Genomic DNA, 18,618 nt, shown 5'->3' with positions numbered 1-18,618 from the left:
ACAGTCGGAGACCATACCCCTATCCTGGTGGCCCGACAGTCGGAAACCATACCCCTATCCTGGTGGGCAGACAGTCGGGGACAATACCCATATCATGGTGGCCCAACAGCCAGAGACCATACCCCTATTCTGGTGGCCCGACAGTCAGAGACCATACCCCTTTCTTGGTGGCCCGACAGTCGGAGACCATACCCCTATCCTGGTGGCCCGACAGTGGAATACCATACCCCTATCCTGGTGGCCCGACAGTCGCAGACCATACCCATTTCCTGGTGGCCCGACAGTCAGAGACCATACCCCTATCATGGTGGTCCGACAGTCAGAGACCTTACCCCTATCATGGTGGCCCGACAGTCAGTGACCATACCCCTATCCTTGTGGCCCGACAGTCAGAAACTATACCCCTATCATGATGGCCCGACAGTCGGATACCATACCCCTATCATGGTGGCCCGACAGTCAGAAACCAACCCCTATCCTTGTGGCCCGACAATCAGAAACCAAACCCCTATCATGATGGCCCGACAATCAGAGACCATACCCCTATCATGATGGCCCGACAGTCTGAGACCATACCCTTATCCTGGTGGCCCAACAGTTGGAGACCATACCCCTATCCTGGTGGCTTGACAGTCGGAGACCATAACACTTTTCTGGTGGCCCGACAGTCGGAGACCATACCCCTATCCTGGTTACCCGACAGTCAGAGACCATACCCCTATCCTGGTGGCCCGACAGTCAGAAACCATACCCCTATCATGGTGGCCCGACAGTCAGAGACCATACCCCTATCCTCGTTGCCCAACAGTCAGAGACCGTACCCCTATCCTGATGGCCTGACAGTCAGAGACCGTACCCCTATCATGGTGGTCCGACAGTCGGAGACCATACCCCTATCCTGGTGGCCTGACAGTCAGAGACCATACCCCTATCCTCGTTGCCCAACAGTCAGAGGGCGTACCGCTATCCTGATGGCCTGACAGCCAGAGACCGCACCCCTATCATGGTGGCCCGACAGTTGGAGACCATACCCCTTTCATGGTGGCCCGGCAGTCGGAGACCATACCCCCATCCTGGTGGCCCGACAGTCGGAGACCATACCCCTATCCTGGTGGCCCAACAGTCGGAGACCATACCCATATCCTGATGGCCGAACAGTCGGAGACCATACCCCTATCCTGGTGGCCCGACAGTCGGAACCCATACCCCTATCCTGGTGGGCAGACAGTCGGAGACCATACCTCTATCATGGTGGCCCGACAGTCGGAGACCATACCCCTATCCTGGTGGCCCGACAGTCGGAGACCATACCCCTATCCTGGTGGCCCGACAGTCGGAAACCATACCCCTATCCTGGTGGGCAGACAGTCGGGGACAATACCCATATCATGGTGGCCCAACAGCCAGAGACCATACCCCTATCCTGGTGGACCATACCCCTTTCTTGGTGGCCCGACAGTCGGAGACCATACCCCTATCCTGGTGGCCCGACAGTGGAATACTATACCCCTATCCTGGTGGCCCGACAGTCGCAGACCATACCCCTTTCCTGGTGGCCCGACAGTCAGAGACCATACCCCTATCATGGTGGTCCGACAGTCAGAGACTTTACCTCTATCATGATGGCCCGACAGTCGGATACCATACCCCTATCCTGGTGGCCCGACAGTCAGAAACCAACCCCTATCCTGGTGGCCCGACAATCAGAAACCAAACCCCTATCATGATGGCCCAACAATCAGAAACCATACCCCTATCATGGTGGCCCGACAGTCAGAGACCATACCCCTATCCTGGTTGCCCAACAGTCTGAGACCATACCCCTATCATGGTGGCCCGATAGTTGGAGACCATACCCCTACCCGAATCCCATCACTCCACTCTATATTGCAACTCTCAACTCCCCACTCCCAATAAAATTCTCCCTCAAGAGACCATACCCCTATGTATGCTGCTTCTGACCTACATTTTCAGCCTCACTGACCAGGTTAAGAAGATTTGTTAAGGTCAGTTACTAAGTAACTACTTGTTGTACATCAACTAAACTTGCATGGCTTATGAATCTAAGGATGTTTATCACATGCGATGCTTCGGATGCTGCTTCTGACCAACATTTTCCGCTTGGCTGACCAGGTTGGTTGGTTAAGATTGGTTAAGATGACATTGTTGTCAGGCTGTGGGCAATGCCAGTTTTTTTCACATGAACTTGATTTTGAAGTACAATGTATAAACACTAGTGATGTCATTTCATGGAGTCAGTATTAATGCAGCTAATACTACTTCCTGTGTAGGTGAACATTTTGACATATATGCCAGAATTGAGGTACGTGGTGCCGAGGGGAAGGTGTTATGAAGTACTAAATCAGGAATAGAAATACATTAATGTCTGCTTAGGGTCATAGTAGGTTAATGTTTCTGGTCACCTGTATGTTGTAGATTTACATAAAGGGTTGGCTGTATATTTTAGATTTACATAAATGGTTGGTTGTATATTTTAGATTTACATAAATGGTCGTCTGATAGACAATATCATGGAAGTAGCCAGAGATGCTGTCAACATCAATGAATACATGGGTAACCCATGTAACGTCAACCCCTGTCTCAATGGAGGGGTCTGTGTGCCCAAACTGAACGCAGCTGACTGCAAGTGTCCCATTAAATACCTTGGCCAACGTTGTGAGAAACGTGAGTAAGAGAAGAGCTGATCATACAGCTTATGAAGTTTAAAATGTTTGTGACACCATCAGATGGAGGGCTGTTCAAATGGCCTTCCTCTAGGCTTATTTATTGTGCATGTTTCATATTGAGACAAATTGAGGAACAAGGTTCAAAATGTCTCGGTCCTTAGTTATGTATGTTTTATTTTGAGGGGTTTTGGAAGAATAAAATCACCACCAGTAATCTTGAATTTTGTCAAATAAAGATTACCATTATTATTTCTATGGAATTACTAGACAATTATTTCTCCATGGACTATTTCTATGGAATTACTGGACAATTATTTCTCAAGGGAACTGTTTCTATGGAATTACTAGACAATTATCTTTTCAGGGGACTATTTCTATGGAATAACAGGACAATTATTTCTCCAGGGACTGTTTCTATGGAATTACTGGACAATTATTTCTCCAGGGACCATTTCTATTGAATTACTAGACAATTGTCTCTTCAAGGAACTGTTTCTATTGAATTACTAGACTATTATTTCTCCAGGGACTATTCCTTTGGAATTATTGGACAATTATTTATCCAGGGAACTATTTCTATGGAATAACAGGACAATTATTTCTCCAGGGAACTATTTCTATGGAATTACTGGACAATTATTTCTCCAGTGAACTATTTCTATGGAATTACTAGACAATTATTTCTCCAGGGACTATTTCTATGGAATTACTGGACAATTATTTCTCCAGTGAACTATTTCTATGGAAATACTAGACAATTATTTCTCCAGGGAACTGTGTCTGTGGAATTACTAGACAATTATTTCTCCAGGGAACTATTTCTATGGAATTACTGGACAATGATTTTTTCAAATTTCATATGAAGGATTCCCACGATGTTAGTTGTCCTATTGCAAAGAATCATGTGCAAATTTTGCTCCTTCCATCCTTCCATGTGTTAATGTCTTTTTATTTTGGCTAGGAATAAAATGTACTACCCTATCTGGATACTTTTATATACACACAGGAAATGAAAAATAACCCCCATTTATTTATATAATAACATTTCTCTTTTAGCTCACCTGCACGAAGGACAAGTGAGCTTATGCCACGGTGCGGCGTCCGTCGTACGTCAGTCCGGCGTCAAATTTTTACTTTAATCAACTTCTTCTCAGTAACGAAAAGGCCTAGGGTGATGATATTTTGCAAGTAGCATGCTGGGATGAAGGGCTATATCTTTTGTTCAAATGAATGACTTTGACTTATATTCAAGGTCACAGGGGTCAAATATGTTTAAAACCTTTCAACAACTTCTTGTGAATAACCAAGAGGCCTAGGGTGATGATATTTGGCCAGTAACATGCTTCGATGAAGGGATGCCAAGTTTGTTCAAATGACTGACCTTCATCTATTTTCAAGGGCACAGGGGTCAAATATGTTAAAGTCTTTTAATGACTTCTTCTGAATAACCAAGAGGCCTAGGGTGTTGATATCTGGTCAGTAGCATGTAAGGATAAAGAGCTTCCAAGTTTGTTCAAATGAATGACCTTCACTTATTTTCAAGGTCACAGGGGTCAAATATGTTAAAATCTTTAAATGACTTCTTCTGAATAACCAGAAGGCCAATGATGATTATATTTTGCCATGAGCATGCTATGATAAAGGGCTACCAAGTTTGTGAATAAATATGGCCTTGATTTTTATTCAATGTCACAAGGATTACATATGTTTAAAATCTTTAAACCACTTCTTCTGAATAACCATAAGGCCTAGGATGTTGATATCTGTTCAGTAGCATGTTTGGATAAAGAGCTACCAAGTTTGTTCAAATTAATGACCTTTACTCATATTCAAGGTCCCAGGGGTCAAATTTGTTTAAAATCTTCAAACGACTTGTTCTGAAGAACTGATAGGTATTGAATCTTCTTATTTGGCCAGTAGTTTCCTTAGATAGAGCCCAACAAAGTTTGAGAATGAATACGACCTTGACTTACTTTCAGGGTCACAGCGGTCAAATGTGTCAAACGCTTCAAACAACTTCTCCTCAAGAACTGAAAGGTTTAGAATCGCCATATTTAGCTGGTTGCTTCCTGGGAGGGTGCCTGACAAAGTTTTAAAATGAAAATAACCTAGAGTTCCTTATAAGGTCACAGGGGTCAAATATGTCAAACACTGCAAAAAACTTCTGAAGAAGAACCAAAAAGCATAGAAGCATATAATAATGTATGGCTGGAAGTTTCAACAGATGGAGCCGACAGAGTTTGCGAGTGTAAATATTTGTAATACAGGATAATATTCTATGAGAATATTTTGCTATGACTGCTCAAATATTCAGGTGAGCGATACAGGCCCTTTGGGCCTCTTGTTTGCCTATAACTAAACTTTTGATCACTTTTAAGGTTACAAGTGTGAGATTATAATCCCAGGGGAGCGATGCAGGCCCATTGGGCCTATGTGTAAATCTAAAAAGGTTGAAAATATGAATAGAAGGAGAGAGGGAAATATGTATCCCTCGATCCCTCCCACAAAATCCCCACGCCCTGGGCCAGGAAACTATTGAACAGTAATCTTAAACAACTGCCATCAGTTGTAATTTGGAGGAAGATAAACAGCTACCTTGTGTGTTTGAGGTACATTTTATGCATGATACTTGACACACTAGGCAACATGCAGTTACAGAACCATTTAACTTATCTGTACAGAACTTTGTATATTTATATAGTAATTGCCCTATTGTTAGCTCACCCAGCCCGAAGGGCCATATTAGCTTATGTCATACTACGGTGTAGGTCTTCCGGCATCCTTCTCTGTCAACTTCTTCTTTTGAAGTCTTCCTCTAAAGAACTGAAGGACCTAGGGTCACGACATTTGACCAGTAGGTAGATTGGATAGAGTGCCATACAATTTCCCCTTAAAATGACATTGACCTACTTCCTAGGTCACAGGGGTCAAATATGTTAAAAAATTCAAACAACAATATCCTAAGAACCTTTTAGATTTGAGTCATACTACTTGGGTATGTTATGAAAACCAGCAGTGCGAATCTTTTTCTACATTATAGTAATGAGGTCAAAGGTCAACTCTAAGTGCTTGTCAGGGTCAAAGGTCAGCATGGGTAAAAAGTTTAAAAAATCTTCTCCTCAAGTTTCATAAGGCCCAAGGTAATGATATTTTGCCAGTAGGTTCCTGAGATCGAGTGCTATAATGTTTCTTCATTAAAATGACGGGAATCTTATATGTTAAAAACTTCAAACAACATTATCCTAAGAACTATTTGGTCTAAAGTTATGATACTAGACCAGCTGTGTAATCGTTTTCTTTATTACAGTAATGAAGTCAAAGGTCACCTTAAGTGCTAGCCGGAGTCAATTTTCAACGTGGGTTAAAAGCTTTAAAATCAAAATTTCAAACTTCAAACAAAAATATTTTGAAAACCGCTGAAGAGATATTAAAATGTCTTGTGTTCTAGTTACCAAATTTGGTCTGAAAATACCTATATGTCAGTTTCATGTAACAAAAGAAGCAGGTGAGCAATACAGGCCCTCTGGGCCTCATGTTTTCTTGCTATTTTGCAATTCTTTTTTTAAATATCTTTTCTATTAACATGGAAACAGACAGCCAAAATTAACAAAATTTAATGTTTCAGAGCTTTTCTGGAAAAATCTAGATCCATTCCATATATCCCTAAGAATGTTTGTACACATATCAAGCTAGTGACTTAACTGTGTCTTTTGCTATCGGGGAATTCTCAGTTTCAGTTTGTTTGAAAATATCTTTGAAAGTACCACATAACAAATTAGCCCTACAAAACTCAGTACATCAGTGGGTTGTTTTAACAACAATTTTTTAACTGTTCCACATTTCTATTGAAAAATTTGTACAAAGGTTTGTGCCCTTGTGGTTTTTGATATATTGGAATTCTTATTTTAATCTTTTTTGTTACCATTGAAATAACTATCTTAAACTACAAAACTCTGTACTCAACATATCTCTAAAGTAGATATAAACTGCCCAAGTGGTGCCTAGAAACACATACAACATTGCATTTTTATCAATATTATAACTAAAAATAAATACATTTATGTTCATCTGTCTTCAAGGTCGGTGGAAATCCTCAATTTCCAAGCTGTTATTCATTTGGTCTTACATGTGACTGTACAGTGTTTTTTCTGTCTACTTAACCATAGGCTTTAGATTTACAAACTTGGACCATAACAGACATATATGATCTATATGAAATAGAAGTAGAGTGGTTGAGCACTGTTATAATGCTAAACTCTATCTCTGTTGACAGGTTCAGATGCCATAAACAAGGATTTACCTGTGAAATTTGATGGACACACTTTTCTCCGATATCCAAATGAAATATCACATGAGTAAGTAATTATCATATAACAATAAACTCAGAATATAAGATTCATATTCTACTCATTGTATTTTCAATGGTTGTAACCATATTAAATATCTAAAAAAAAAAAAGACTAAAATGTTTTTGTGCATTTCTGGCCAAAATGTCGGATTTAATATGCGGTTGATTACTTTCTGTTGTTGTTTTTCATTTTTTAAGCAGAAATTTAAAAAAAATAGCATTACACAACAAACAGCAACTTATCTGAGGACCCTGTTAGCCTGGAAGATGATTTAAAAACAAATTTGAGCTGTATTTAAATTAACAAACCCCAGGCCAAGGAAGGTTTCTTATTTTATTTTTATCCATTTGCATTCCCAGTAGAAAGAAGATTTCTTCAATATCTTATTGATCCTTATCTGAAGCAATGCTTTCCATCCGAAATTTGAATTATGGGATTTCTTTAAGACAAGCTCCATAGCTAGAACTGCACAACCTGTGAAAGGGTTTTATATATGATTTCTGAAAATCTTGTATTAACCACTTATATGATGCAATAAAGTGTATTTGCCAAAATGTTGTATCCCTTGGAGGCTCATATGACAGACAAACAATGTAACTGTATCAGACCTGTCAATATACATAATTGTGGGTAGTAATGAGGATGCTTGACCTATGATTTCGCAAGGGACCTCATGTCCATAGTCGCCACTGTAATTATGTGGCCAGTATATATTTGTCCTGTAAAGAAGTGTATGGGAAACTTATGTTATTTTAAGAACCATGGTGAGCTTATGCAGTACCCCAGTGTCCAGCATCCGTCTGTTGTCCGTCTGTCAACTTTTCTTTAAAACACTATTGAGTCCTGGACAGCTTTATTGATTTTGACCAAATTTGGCCAGGAGCATCCTTCGGCAAAAGGGATTCAATTTAGTATAAATGGAGGGTATGGCCCCTCTGGGTGCTGAGGGGTTGGGCCCAAAAGGGGAATCTTTTTTTTGGGAGGTTTAAACCATTTAAGTCCTTCTCCATCTGTATCATTAAAGGGATGTTACCCGAATTTGGCCTAAAGCACCCTGGTGGGCAAATGGGGCTAAATCCTGTATTAACAGAGGGTTACATGCCCCTGGGGCAGAGGGGTGTGGCCCAATAGGGGTAAACATAGAAATAAATTATTAACATCCTCCTTCTTTAGTATGATTTGAGAGATTTTGAACAAACTTTTTGTAAGGAGCATCCTTGGGCAAAGGGGACACAATTTTGTATAAATAAAGAGTATGACCCTCTTTTGGGCAGAGGGTGGCACCCAATATGGAATATTCAGGAAAATCTTTAAAATTCTTCTCCACTCATATGATTGGAGTTATTTCAACCAAATTTGGGCGAGAGCTTCATTTGGCAAGGGGGAGTCAAGTTGTTTTAACAGAGAGTGTGGTCCCCCTGGTAGCAAAGGGGAAGAGTCCAGTAGGGGGAACATAGTAATAAATGTTTAAAATTGTTCAGTTTATTTGGAGGGATTTTAACCAAGTTTTGTGAAACCACAGCATCCTGGGGCAAGGGATACTCAATTTGTTTGAAGGGAGAGTGTGGTCCCCTAGGGGCAAGGCCAAAAAGGGGGAATGTGTAATACGTTATTATAATCCTTCTCCTGTTTGATTTGGGCTTCTTGTTCCTAATGAGCTTTATTTTACTAATGAAATGAGCCAAATTTGATGTATTTTTCACTTTCAAAATATTTTTACGTTAATTTCTAAGGGTTCCAGGTCAACGAACAAACAAATACACAATAAAGTTTCGTGTTGCACGGAGTGGTCTTCTCCTGTTTCAACAAGGTGCACTACCAGTACTGGAAGACTACTTTGCCATAGCTGTATTGGATGGGAGAGTTCAGCTCAGCTACAATCTTGGCAGACAGACTGAAAATAACCTTCATGTCATAAGGTCAACGGTGCAAGTTGATGATGGGCTATGGCACACTCTTGTTGCCAGCAGGTTAGTGTAGAGGATTAAACTGGTCAGTGAAGATTTAGAGCTGAGACTGGTCAGTGTAGTGGACTGATTGGTCAGTGTAGGAAACAGGGATAGGTCAGTGTAATGAACAGAGAACGGTCAGTTTAGAGAACAGACACTGGAAAGTGCTATTTTAAGAGAATGGTCAGTGAACAGGAAGGTAGAGACTGGTCAGTATAGTGGACATAGAACAGTCAATGTAGAAGCAAGGGACTGTGTAGGGCACAATGACAAGTCAGTGTAGAGAACAGGGACAGGTCAGTGTACTGGACATAGACTGGCCAGTATAGAGGACAGGGACATGTCAGTGTAGGGCACAAGGACAAGTCAGTGAAGAGGACAGGGACAGGTCAGTGTACTGGACATAGACTAGCCAGTGTAGAGGACAGGGACAGGTCAGTGTACTGGACATAGACTGGTCAGTGTAAAGGAAAGGGACTGCTCAGTGTAATGGACATAGACTGGTCAGTGTAGAGGACGGGAACAGGTCAGTGTACTGGACATAGACTAGTCAGTGTACTGGACATAGACAGGTCAGTGTAGAGGACAGGGACAGGTCAGTGTACTGAACATAGACAGGTCAGTGTACTGGACAGAGACAGGTCAGTGTACTGGACACAGACAGGTCTGTGTACTGGACATAGACAGGTTAGTGTACTGGACATAGACAGGTGAGTGTAGTGGATATAAACTAGTAACTCAGTCTTTGACAGCTCAGTGTAATGGACATAGACTAGTCAGTGGAATGGACATAGACAGGTCATTGTAGAGGACAGGGACAGGTCAGTGTACTAGACATAGACAGGTCAGTGTACTGGACATAGACAGGTCAGTGTAGTGGATATAAACTAGTAACTCAGTCTTTGACAAGGATAGGGCAGTGTAGAGGACAAAGAAATGTCAGTATAGAGGAAAATAGCAGGTCACTGTAGCAGGTCACTGTATCACACATAGACTGGTCAGCATAGAGGACAGATACTGAGTAATGTAGTGAACAAGGACAGGTCAGTGTAGTGGAAAGAGACAGGTGAGTGTAGCGGATAGAGACAGGTCAGTGTAGAGGACAGAGACAGGTCAGTGTAGTGGATAGAGATGTACTGGACATAGACTGTTCAGTTTAGTGGACGGGGACAGGGCAGTGGACTGGACATAGACTGTTCAGTGTAGAGGACGGGGACAGGTCAGTGTACTGGACGTAGACTGTTCAGTGTAGTGGACGGGGGCAGGTCAGTGTAGTGGACATAGACAAGTCAGTGCACTGGACATAGACTGTTCAGTGTAGAGGACGGGGACAGGTCAGTGTAGTGGACAGAGACAGGTCAGTGTAGTGGAAAGAGACAGGTGAGTGTAGCGGATAGAGACAGGTCAGTGTAGTGAACAAGGACAGGGCAGTGGAGTGGATAGAGACAGGTCAGGGTAGTGGATAGAGACAGGGCAGTGTAGTGGACATAGACAGGTCAGTGTAGTGGACGGGGACAAGTCAGTGTAGTGGGCATAGACAGGTCAGGGCACTGGACATAGACAGGCCAGGGTGCTGGACATAGACAGGTCAGTGCACTGGACATAGACTGTTCAGTTTAGTGGACGGGGACAGGTCAGTGTACTGGACATAGGCAGGTCAGTGCAGAGGACAGGGACAGGTCAGTGTACTGGACATAGACTGTTCAGTGTAGTGGACGGGGACAGGTCAGTGTAGTGGACATAGACAGGTCAGTGCACTGGACATAGACAGGCCAGTGTGCTGGACATAGACAGGTCAGTGTACTGGACATAGACAGGTCAGTGTACTGGACATAGACTGTTCAGTGTAGTGGACGGGGACAGGTCAGTGTACTGGACATAGATTAGTCAGTGTAGTGGACGGGTACAGGTCAGTGTACTGGACATAGACAGGTCAGTGTAGAGGACGGGGACAGGTCAGTGTACTGGGCATAGACAAGACAGTGTAGAGGACAGGGACAGGTCAATGTACTGGACATAGACTGTTCAGTGTAGAGGACGGGGACAGGTCAGTGTACTGGGCATAGACAGGTCAGTGTACTGGACATAGACAAGACAGTGTAGAGGACAGTGACAGGTCAGTGTACTGGACATAGATTAGTCAGTGTAGTGGACGGGTACAGGTCAGTGTACTGGACATAGACTGGTCAGTGTAGTGGACAGGGACAGGTCAGTGTGCTGGACATAGGCTAGTCAGTGTAGTGGGCAGGGACAGGTCAGAGTACTGGACATAGACAGGTCAGTGTACTGGACATAGACAGGTTAGTGTACTGGACATAGACAGGTCAGTGTAGTGGACATAGACTGTTCAGTGTAGTGGACGGGGACAGGTCAGTGTACTGGACATAGGCTAGTCAGTGTAGAGGACAGGGACAGGTCAGTGTACTGGACATAGACTGTTCAGTGTAGTGGACGGGGACAGGTCAGTGTACTGGACATAGACTGTTCAGTGTAGTTGACGGGGACAGGTCAGTGTACTGGACATAGGCTAGTCAGTGTAGTGGACAGGGACAGGTCAGTGTACTGGACATAGACAGGTCAGTGTAGAGGACAGGGACAGGTCAGTGTACTGGACATAGACAGGTCAGTGTACTGGACATAGACAGGTCAGTGTACTGGACATAGACAGGTCAGTGTACTGGACATAGACAGGTCAGTGTAGTGGACATAGACAAGTCAGTGTAGTGGACATAGACTAGTAACTCAGTCTTTGACAAGGATAGGGCAGTGTAGAGGACAAAGATATGTCAGTATAGAGGAAAATAGCAGGTCACTGTAGCAGGTCACTGTAGCACACATAGACTGGTCAGCATAGAGGACAGATACTGAGTAATGTAGTGAACAAGGACAGGTCAGTGTAGTGGATAGAGACAGGTCAGTGTAGTGGATAGAGACAGGTCAGTGTAGTGAACAAGGATAGGTCAGTGTAGTGGATAGAGACAGGTCAGTGTAGTGGATAGAGACAGGTCAGTGTAGAGGATAGAGACAGGTCAGTGTAGTGGATAGAGACAGGTCAGTGTAGTGGATAGAGACAGGTCAGTGTAGTGGATAGAGACAGGTCAGTGTAGTGGATAGAGACAGGTCAGTGTAGTGGATAGAGACAGGTCAGTGTAGAGGATAGAGACAGGTCAGTGTAGTGGATAGAGACAGGTCAGTGTAGTGGATAGAGACAGGTCAGTGTAGTGAACAAGGACAGGTCAGTGGGACGGTTCTCCAAACAAACGTAAATAATCCGGGAATCGACCGAAGTTATAGGCTACAATTGTTTTATTATTTTCAAAACGGTTATGTAAGCAATCTGAAAAAAAAAACACAACAAAAAAGCTACGGAAGCAGGACATTGCGGTGTTTGGAGACACATCATAATTCTATTTTTAGAAACATCCAGTCCTTCAACAAAAATCGAGTGCTCCAAGTCAATATCGCTTTTTATCGGTGGACACGTGATGCACTTCTCGCCAATCGTTTGTCAGGAATGATATGAAAAAATAATAATATTCAAGTATAGCCTTTGACTGAGGTTGATACCTGGATTTATCGACCCGAGAAAAGATATATTGACCGAGGACGCAGTGTAGGCAATCTGAAAACAAAACACAACAAAAAAGCTTTGGAAGTGGGACGGTGCATTTTTTGGAGACACGTCATAATCCTATTTTTAGAAACACCCAGTCCTTCAACAAAAATCACGCGGTCCAAGTCAATATCGGTTTTTTATCGGTGGACACGTGATGCACTTCTGGCCAATCACTTGTCGGGAATAATAGGAAAAAATTATTAATGTCAATAAATTGGATTGACATTCAATAATATCTGTATTGCAACATAGTGTAAGCTTTGCGAAGTAAAGACCCTAAATTTTTGGTGATTTCTTTTTTAATCTCTTTTTTGAAAAAAAAACAAATTTTAGCAACTACGATTTTGTGAAACACATTGCAAAGTACTTTCCTGGTCAACAAATATAACAATAGTGACAATGACAGTTAAGGTTGTTTGTATCTCGTACTTAGTATAGGGGACACATAAGTCTAAATAGGGATAATAAGTGTGCTTAGATGATTTAAATACATGAAAAAGTAATACATTATAATGACATGCTATTGTTATAACAGGGATGAGAGACAGGCCACACTTCAAGTAGATGAGGAACGACCTGTGAAGGGTATGTCATCAGAAGGGGCCTCCCAGCTTGACACTGATGGCAACCTCTGGATAGGTAAGCAAAAACTGTTTTGTCTACTGTTTTGATGTGTCAAACATGGTCAAATGAATTGCCCGAAGATTAAAAGAAGGCTTCTTCCAATTTTTTCTTTCTGATCAACTTTATAACTGACCTCGGGTCCAAAGGACTGGTAAGCTTATGTCCATACATGTACTAGTGACCTTATAGTGAGACCTTGTGTTCCAAAGTTTGAGATATTCTTGATAGATGAGTGGTGATCTGGATTGTTGACCTTGAGTTACAACTTTGAAAGATGTCTTTAAGAGGTGACCTTGAAGTGTTACTTTAAATTGTAACTTTGAGTGAGAGATTACTTGAGTGTAGTATGAAATCCAGTCGTTGTTTTATTTTAACATTTTCTGAATGTTTCAGGGGGAAAAAGTAGCTTGGCCCATGGACTGCCTAACCAGTATTTTGAAGGATTTAGGGGTTGCATCGAAGAAGTTTACATAAATGACCGTAAACTCCAGATGGTTGACCACAGGAGTGACCAAAGGTCACCTATTGTCAGGTTCTGTGTATGATAAAAGATTGTGGACATTTGATTAGTTTATGCATGCAAGTGGACTTATAGACAAAATCACTGTGCTGTACACAAAGGGAATTCCCAATGCTGAAAAACCAAAGTGTCACCATGATCATTGTATATAAAATCTTGCACACAACATAAAGATGAAGAGTTGAGTGTGTGTGTGTCAGTCTATCTGGAGAGACCATTCTTTCCTGCTTATGACAGTCTCTCAAAACTTGTTGCCTGATTTGAACAATGACTTTGATATTGATATAGAGATGTTACTGGACTACAGATGAACCAACCTTATAAAGATAGGCCTCTTATATACTAGTGAGTTTACTTGGAATTTCAAAAGATGTAGTGCCATAAATTGCTGATCTCTGTGGTCAGGTTGTGTGGATGTGACTTGTGCCTATCCCTATGAAACTGACTCTTACAAATTCATTCTTACATCCATCCATAATTTCTCTAATTTTGCAAGGAATACATTTTCACTTAAGGCTCCAACTAACATTGACTGAGCTATATTCATCATTTTCACATTCATCTTAAATGATGGGTTTCCTGTGTCATGCACATGTTTTTTACAGGTGACAAACATAAACATTATTAAGTGTTCTCAGTTTTCTGTTACCTTAGTGTAAGTCTGTGTCCTATATGGAAGTTATTATGAAGTGATATTTGAGATGGGGGTTTACTGCAATAATGCGGTTCATTTGCCTGATGTAGCATCACCTTTGATGAGGTGTCATCTATCCAGGTACTAATGAAATAGTGTTTATGCCAAGACAGAGAAATGAAGCATACTCAAAGTGTAGTGTTTGACAATAAAACTGAAAAGTATTTGTGATAATCAAGATGTGATGGCAAACATAAGGGAAGATGGCATCTTACTGCCATAGTTTTGTGTTGATGAGGATGCTGGAACGCCACCCACTTAACTCAGCCTACTGGTAAGAACGAACTGATTGAGAATCCTGGACTCTGATAGGATTGACACTACAACATACTTGTCTGTTGTAAGCTGAAAGTGAAAGGTGAATAGAACTAATGGCCAATTCACAGAGTTCATGTCTGTCAATAACAGTGTGTGAATTAAACTTGAAATTAAAAGTTTGTTGTATACATATGCATCGGTTTGCAGCAAATTACCTATCAACAGCTTGATTGTCTGTACAGATTATACCAGTGTATATACAGGACACAAACATTTGTACATATTATAATAAAGGATCTATAGGACTAATTTATTGAATGTTGTTCATCATTTACGTTCAATAATTTCAGAGAATGGTTTTAAACTCTGATCAGAAAAAGGATATTTTAGTTGAATAGATGTATAAAGACAAAATAAGATCTGGTGAAAGCAGCTTGGTTTTAAGTCGTCCGTTAGATCATATATTTTACTGACTTCACATGCACATTTTATAATCCTTTATATATATATATATATATATATCATATAAAGAATAATTCTTAACAACGAGTCTTTAGTACTTTCATCTCTTCTAGGAGATTCTTCAGACTGAGTCTGAGTCTGAAGAATCTCCTAGAAGAGATGAAAGTACTAAAGACTCGTTGTTAAGAATTTTTCTTTATATAATATTTATTCGTCCGTAAGGATCATTTTTCTGATTTATAATATATATATAGTAGGAGTGGAAAAATGCATGGCCAGACTGGATTTTGAACTGGTTACCCTCCAAACTCTAGACTCTCCCCCAATTGAGCTACCTGGTCCTGCTACAGTGCCGCTACATTCCTCCCTCCTTTTTCTAAGACCACTGACGGCAACACTATTTACTACTCAGGTTTGGGTATCCCCTTGCAAAGTGTACACCCAGTACTTAATACAGGGTTAGTCACTGAGTCACCAACTTTGTAATAAGAGAAGAGAAATGCATGGCGGCCAGACTAGGTTACAAATCCAGGACCCTCTGACCTCTGGACGGACACTCTACCAACTAAGCTACCTGGTTGCCAACGATTGACCCAGACCAGTTCTGCTACATTTATGAATTTAATGGAATTTATGTCAAGGTTGTATCTCAATTTACATTGAGTAAATGTTAAATGACTGTATGCTGGAAGTATTCAAATGAGGTTTTCATGTAAAAACAATAAACATACTGCATGTGTATCCTAGGAGGTTAAACATATGTGTTATATATTCATGTCACATTTATTTGGGGATGCAGTATGATATATGGATGATTTTGGTAGAAGTTAAACTGATATCCCATACACACTCTAAACATAAATCTTTTAGCGGTAACCTCATTTCAGCTCTTTCGCACTTTAAATATGTGCTAATTGAAATGTCTGCATATTGTTTTCTGTTACATATATTGTGGGTGCACCAGGTATAATCAATGTGCTTATCTGTTAAAATTCAGAAATGGGCTAAAATTTCAGTGAGTTTGTCAAGTACATTTATATAGTAAAGTGATCATAAATTCTTTTATGATTTACCAAATTAAATATTTTTTCAAGTCCACTTGAATATTTGTGTCCATAGACTATCAAAGATTCTGCAGCAAGGAAAAAGGATCACTTTTAAATTATATCCCAGCAATGTGTGTGGTGTATATCCCAGCAATGTGTGTGGTGTATAAAGTGTGTGTGGTGTATAAAGTGTGTTGGTTTATAAAGTGTGTGTGGTGTATAAAGAGTGTGTGGTGTATAAAGTGTGTGTGGTGTATAAAGTGTGTTTTTCCCAGCAATGTGTGTGGTGTATAAAGTGTGTGAGGTGTATAAAGTGTGTGTGGTGTATAAAGTGTGTGTGGTGTATAAAGTGTGTGTGGTGTATAAAGTGTGTGATGTGTATAAAGTGTGTGTGGTGTATAACATGTGTGTGGTGTATACAGTGTGTGATGTGTATAAAGTGTGTGTGTTGTATACAGTGTGTGGGGTGTATACAGTGTGTGGGGTGTATACAGAGTGTGGGGTGTATACAGTGTGTGATGTGTATAAAGTGTGTGTGGTGTTTACAGTGTATGTGGTGTATAAAGTGTGTGATGTGTATAAAGTGTGTGTGGTGTATAACGTGTGTGTGGTGTATAAAGTGTGTGTGGTGTATAAAGTGTGTGTGGTGTATAAAGTGTGTGTGGTGTATAAAGTGTGTGGTGTATACAGTGTGTGTGGTGTATACAGTGTGTGTGGTGTATAAAGTGTGTGTGGTGTATACAGTGTGTGTGGTGTATACAGTGTTTGTGGTGTATAAAGTGTGTGTGGTGTATAAAGCGTGTGGTGTATACAGTGTGTGTGGTGTATACACTGTATGTGATGTATACAGTGTGTGTGGTGTATACACTGTATGTGATGTATACAGTGTGTGTTGTCTATAAAGTGTGTGTGGTGTATAAAGTGTGTGTAGTGTATAAAGTGTGTGGTGTATACAGTGTGTGTGGTGTATACAGAGTGTGTGGTGTATAAAGGGTGTGTGGTGTATAAAGTGTGTGTGGTGCATAAAGTGTGTGTGGTTCATACACTGTATGTGGTGTATAAAGTGTGTGGTGTAATGTTTGTGTGGTGTATAAAGTATGTGTGGTGTATACAGAGTGTGTGGTGTATAAAGGGTGTGTGGTGTATAAAGTGTGTGTGGTGTATACAGTGTGTGATGTGTACAAAGTGTGTGATGTGTATAAAGTGTGTGTGGTGTATACAGTGTGTGATGTGTACAAAGTGTGTGATGTGTATAAAGTGTGTGTGGTGTATAAAGTGTGTGTGGTGCATAAAGTGTGTGTGGTACATACACTGTATGTGGTGTATAAAGTGTGTGGGTGTAATGTTTGTGTGGTGTATAAAGTATGTGTGGTGTATACAGTGTGTGTGGTGTATAAAGTGTGTGGTGTATACAGTGTGTGTGGTGTATTCAGTGTGTGTGGTGTATACAGTGTGCGTGGTGTATACAGTGTGGGTGGTGTATACAGTATGTGGTGTATAAAGTGTGTGTTGTGTATAAAGTGTGTTTGGTGTATACAGTGTGTGTTGTCTATAAAGTGTGTGTGGTGTATAAAGTGTGTGTGGTGTATAAAGTGTGTGTGGTGTATAAAGTGTGTGTGGTGTATAAATATACAGAATATACAGACTGTATAGTATATCATAAAAATCAAGGTCATCCTTTTTTGGGCCATACAAATTGATAAGTGTAATTCTTAAAGTCTCAATTTCAATTTCAAGGCTAAAATATTGCCCGTGATTTCTTTCTTTTCTTCATGCACTTTAAATTCGAAACTATTTTTAAAAAGAATAGCTACGCATCTAGCAATTGATTTAAAAGAATAAAAGTGGCACTGAAAACCCCATTCACTTCTTATAATATTTTCCTCCTCTGTAGCTAAATGTGTATCTTGCAAGCAGAGGACATTACTACTTGTCGACCTAAGATAAGAAAACACATTTTAATGAGTTATTTCGTGCATATGCTAATAAGAATACCTGAGATAGATGACCATGCCTGCATATGGGTTCGCCCAATACAGGAAGTAAGTACAACACCGGAAGTAGTATAGAACTATCGGATCAGGTAGAATGTTATAAAATTAATGAAACATTTGGAAAGAGAGGGAAAAAGGGGAAAAAGACATAAAAACCCTTTTTACAGCGAAACAATATAAGTATACATATCAAATAACTGACTGTACAATAAGTATACATATACGTATGCATATCAAATAACTGACAGTATTATAAGTATACATATCAAATAACTGACTTTATTATAATATAAGTATACGTATAAGCATACGTATCAAATAACTGACTGTATTATAAGTATACGTATAAGTATACATATCAAATAACTGACTGTATTATAAGTATACATATCAAATAACTGACTGTATTATAAGTATAC

At 40.6% G+C, this 18,618-nt stretch overlaps 1 protein-coding gene across 1 annotated transcript in view; it reads left to right on the top strand.

Moving 5' to 3' along the window:
* Positions 1-15,006, top strand: part of LOC110457296 (agrin-like) — a 131,120-nt gene extending 116,114 nt beyond the window's left edge. Inside the window, exons 27-31 of the mRNA XM_021508504.1 lie at positions 2,499-2,685; positions 6,961-7,042; positions 8,770-9,006; positions 13,137-13,240; positions 13,619-15,006. Coding sequence (XP_021364179.1) covers positions 2,499-2,685; positions 6,961-7,042; positions 8,770-9,006; positions 13,137-13,240; positions 13,619-13,770 — 762 coding nt within the window. The 3' untranslated portion in view covers positions 13,771-15,006. The remainder of the gene's footprint in view (positions 1-2,498; positions 2,686-6,960; positions 7,043-8,769; positions 9,007-13,136; positions 13,241-13,618) is intronic.
* The last annotated feature ends 3,612 nt before the right edge of the window (positions 15,007-18,618 follow it).

This window comes from Mizuhopecten yessoensis, unplaced genomic scaffold, assembly GCF_002113885.1.
Source record: "Mizuhopecten yessoensis strain PY_sf001 unplaced genomic scaffold, ASM211388v2 scaffold1127, whole genome shotgun sequence".
In the NCBI taxonomy this organism is placed as follows: domain Eukaryota; kingdom Metazoa; phylum Mollusca; class Bivalvia; order Pectinida; family Pectinidae; genus Mizuhopecten; species Mizuhopecten yessoensis.
The sequence above is the reverse complement of the archived record's forward strand: the minus strand, read 5'-3'. Positions and strand labels throughout refer to the sequence as shown.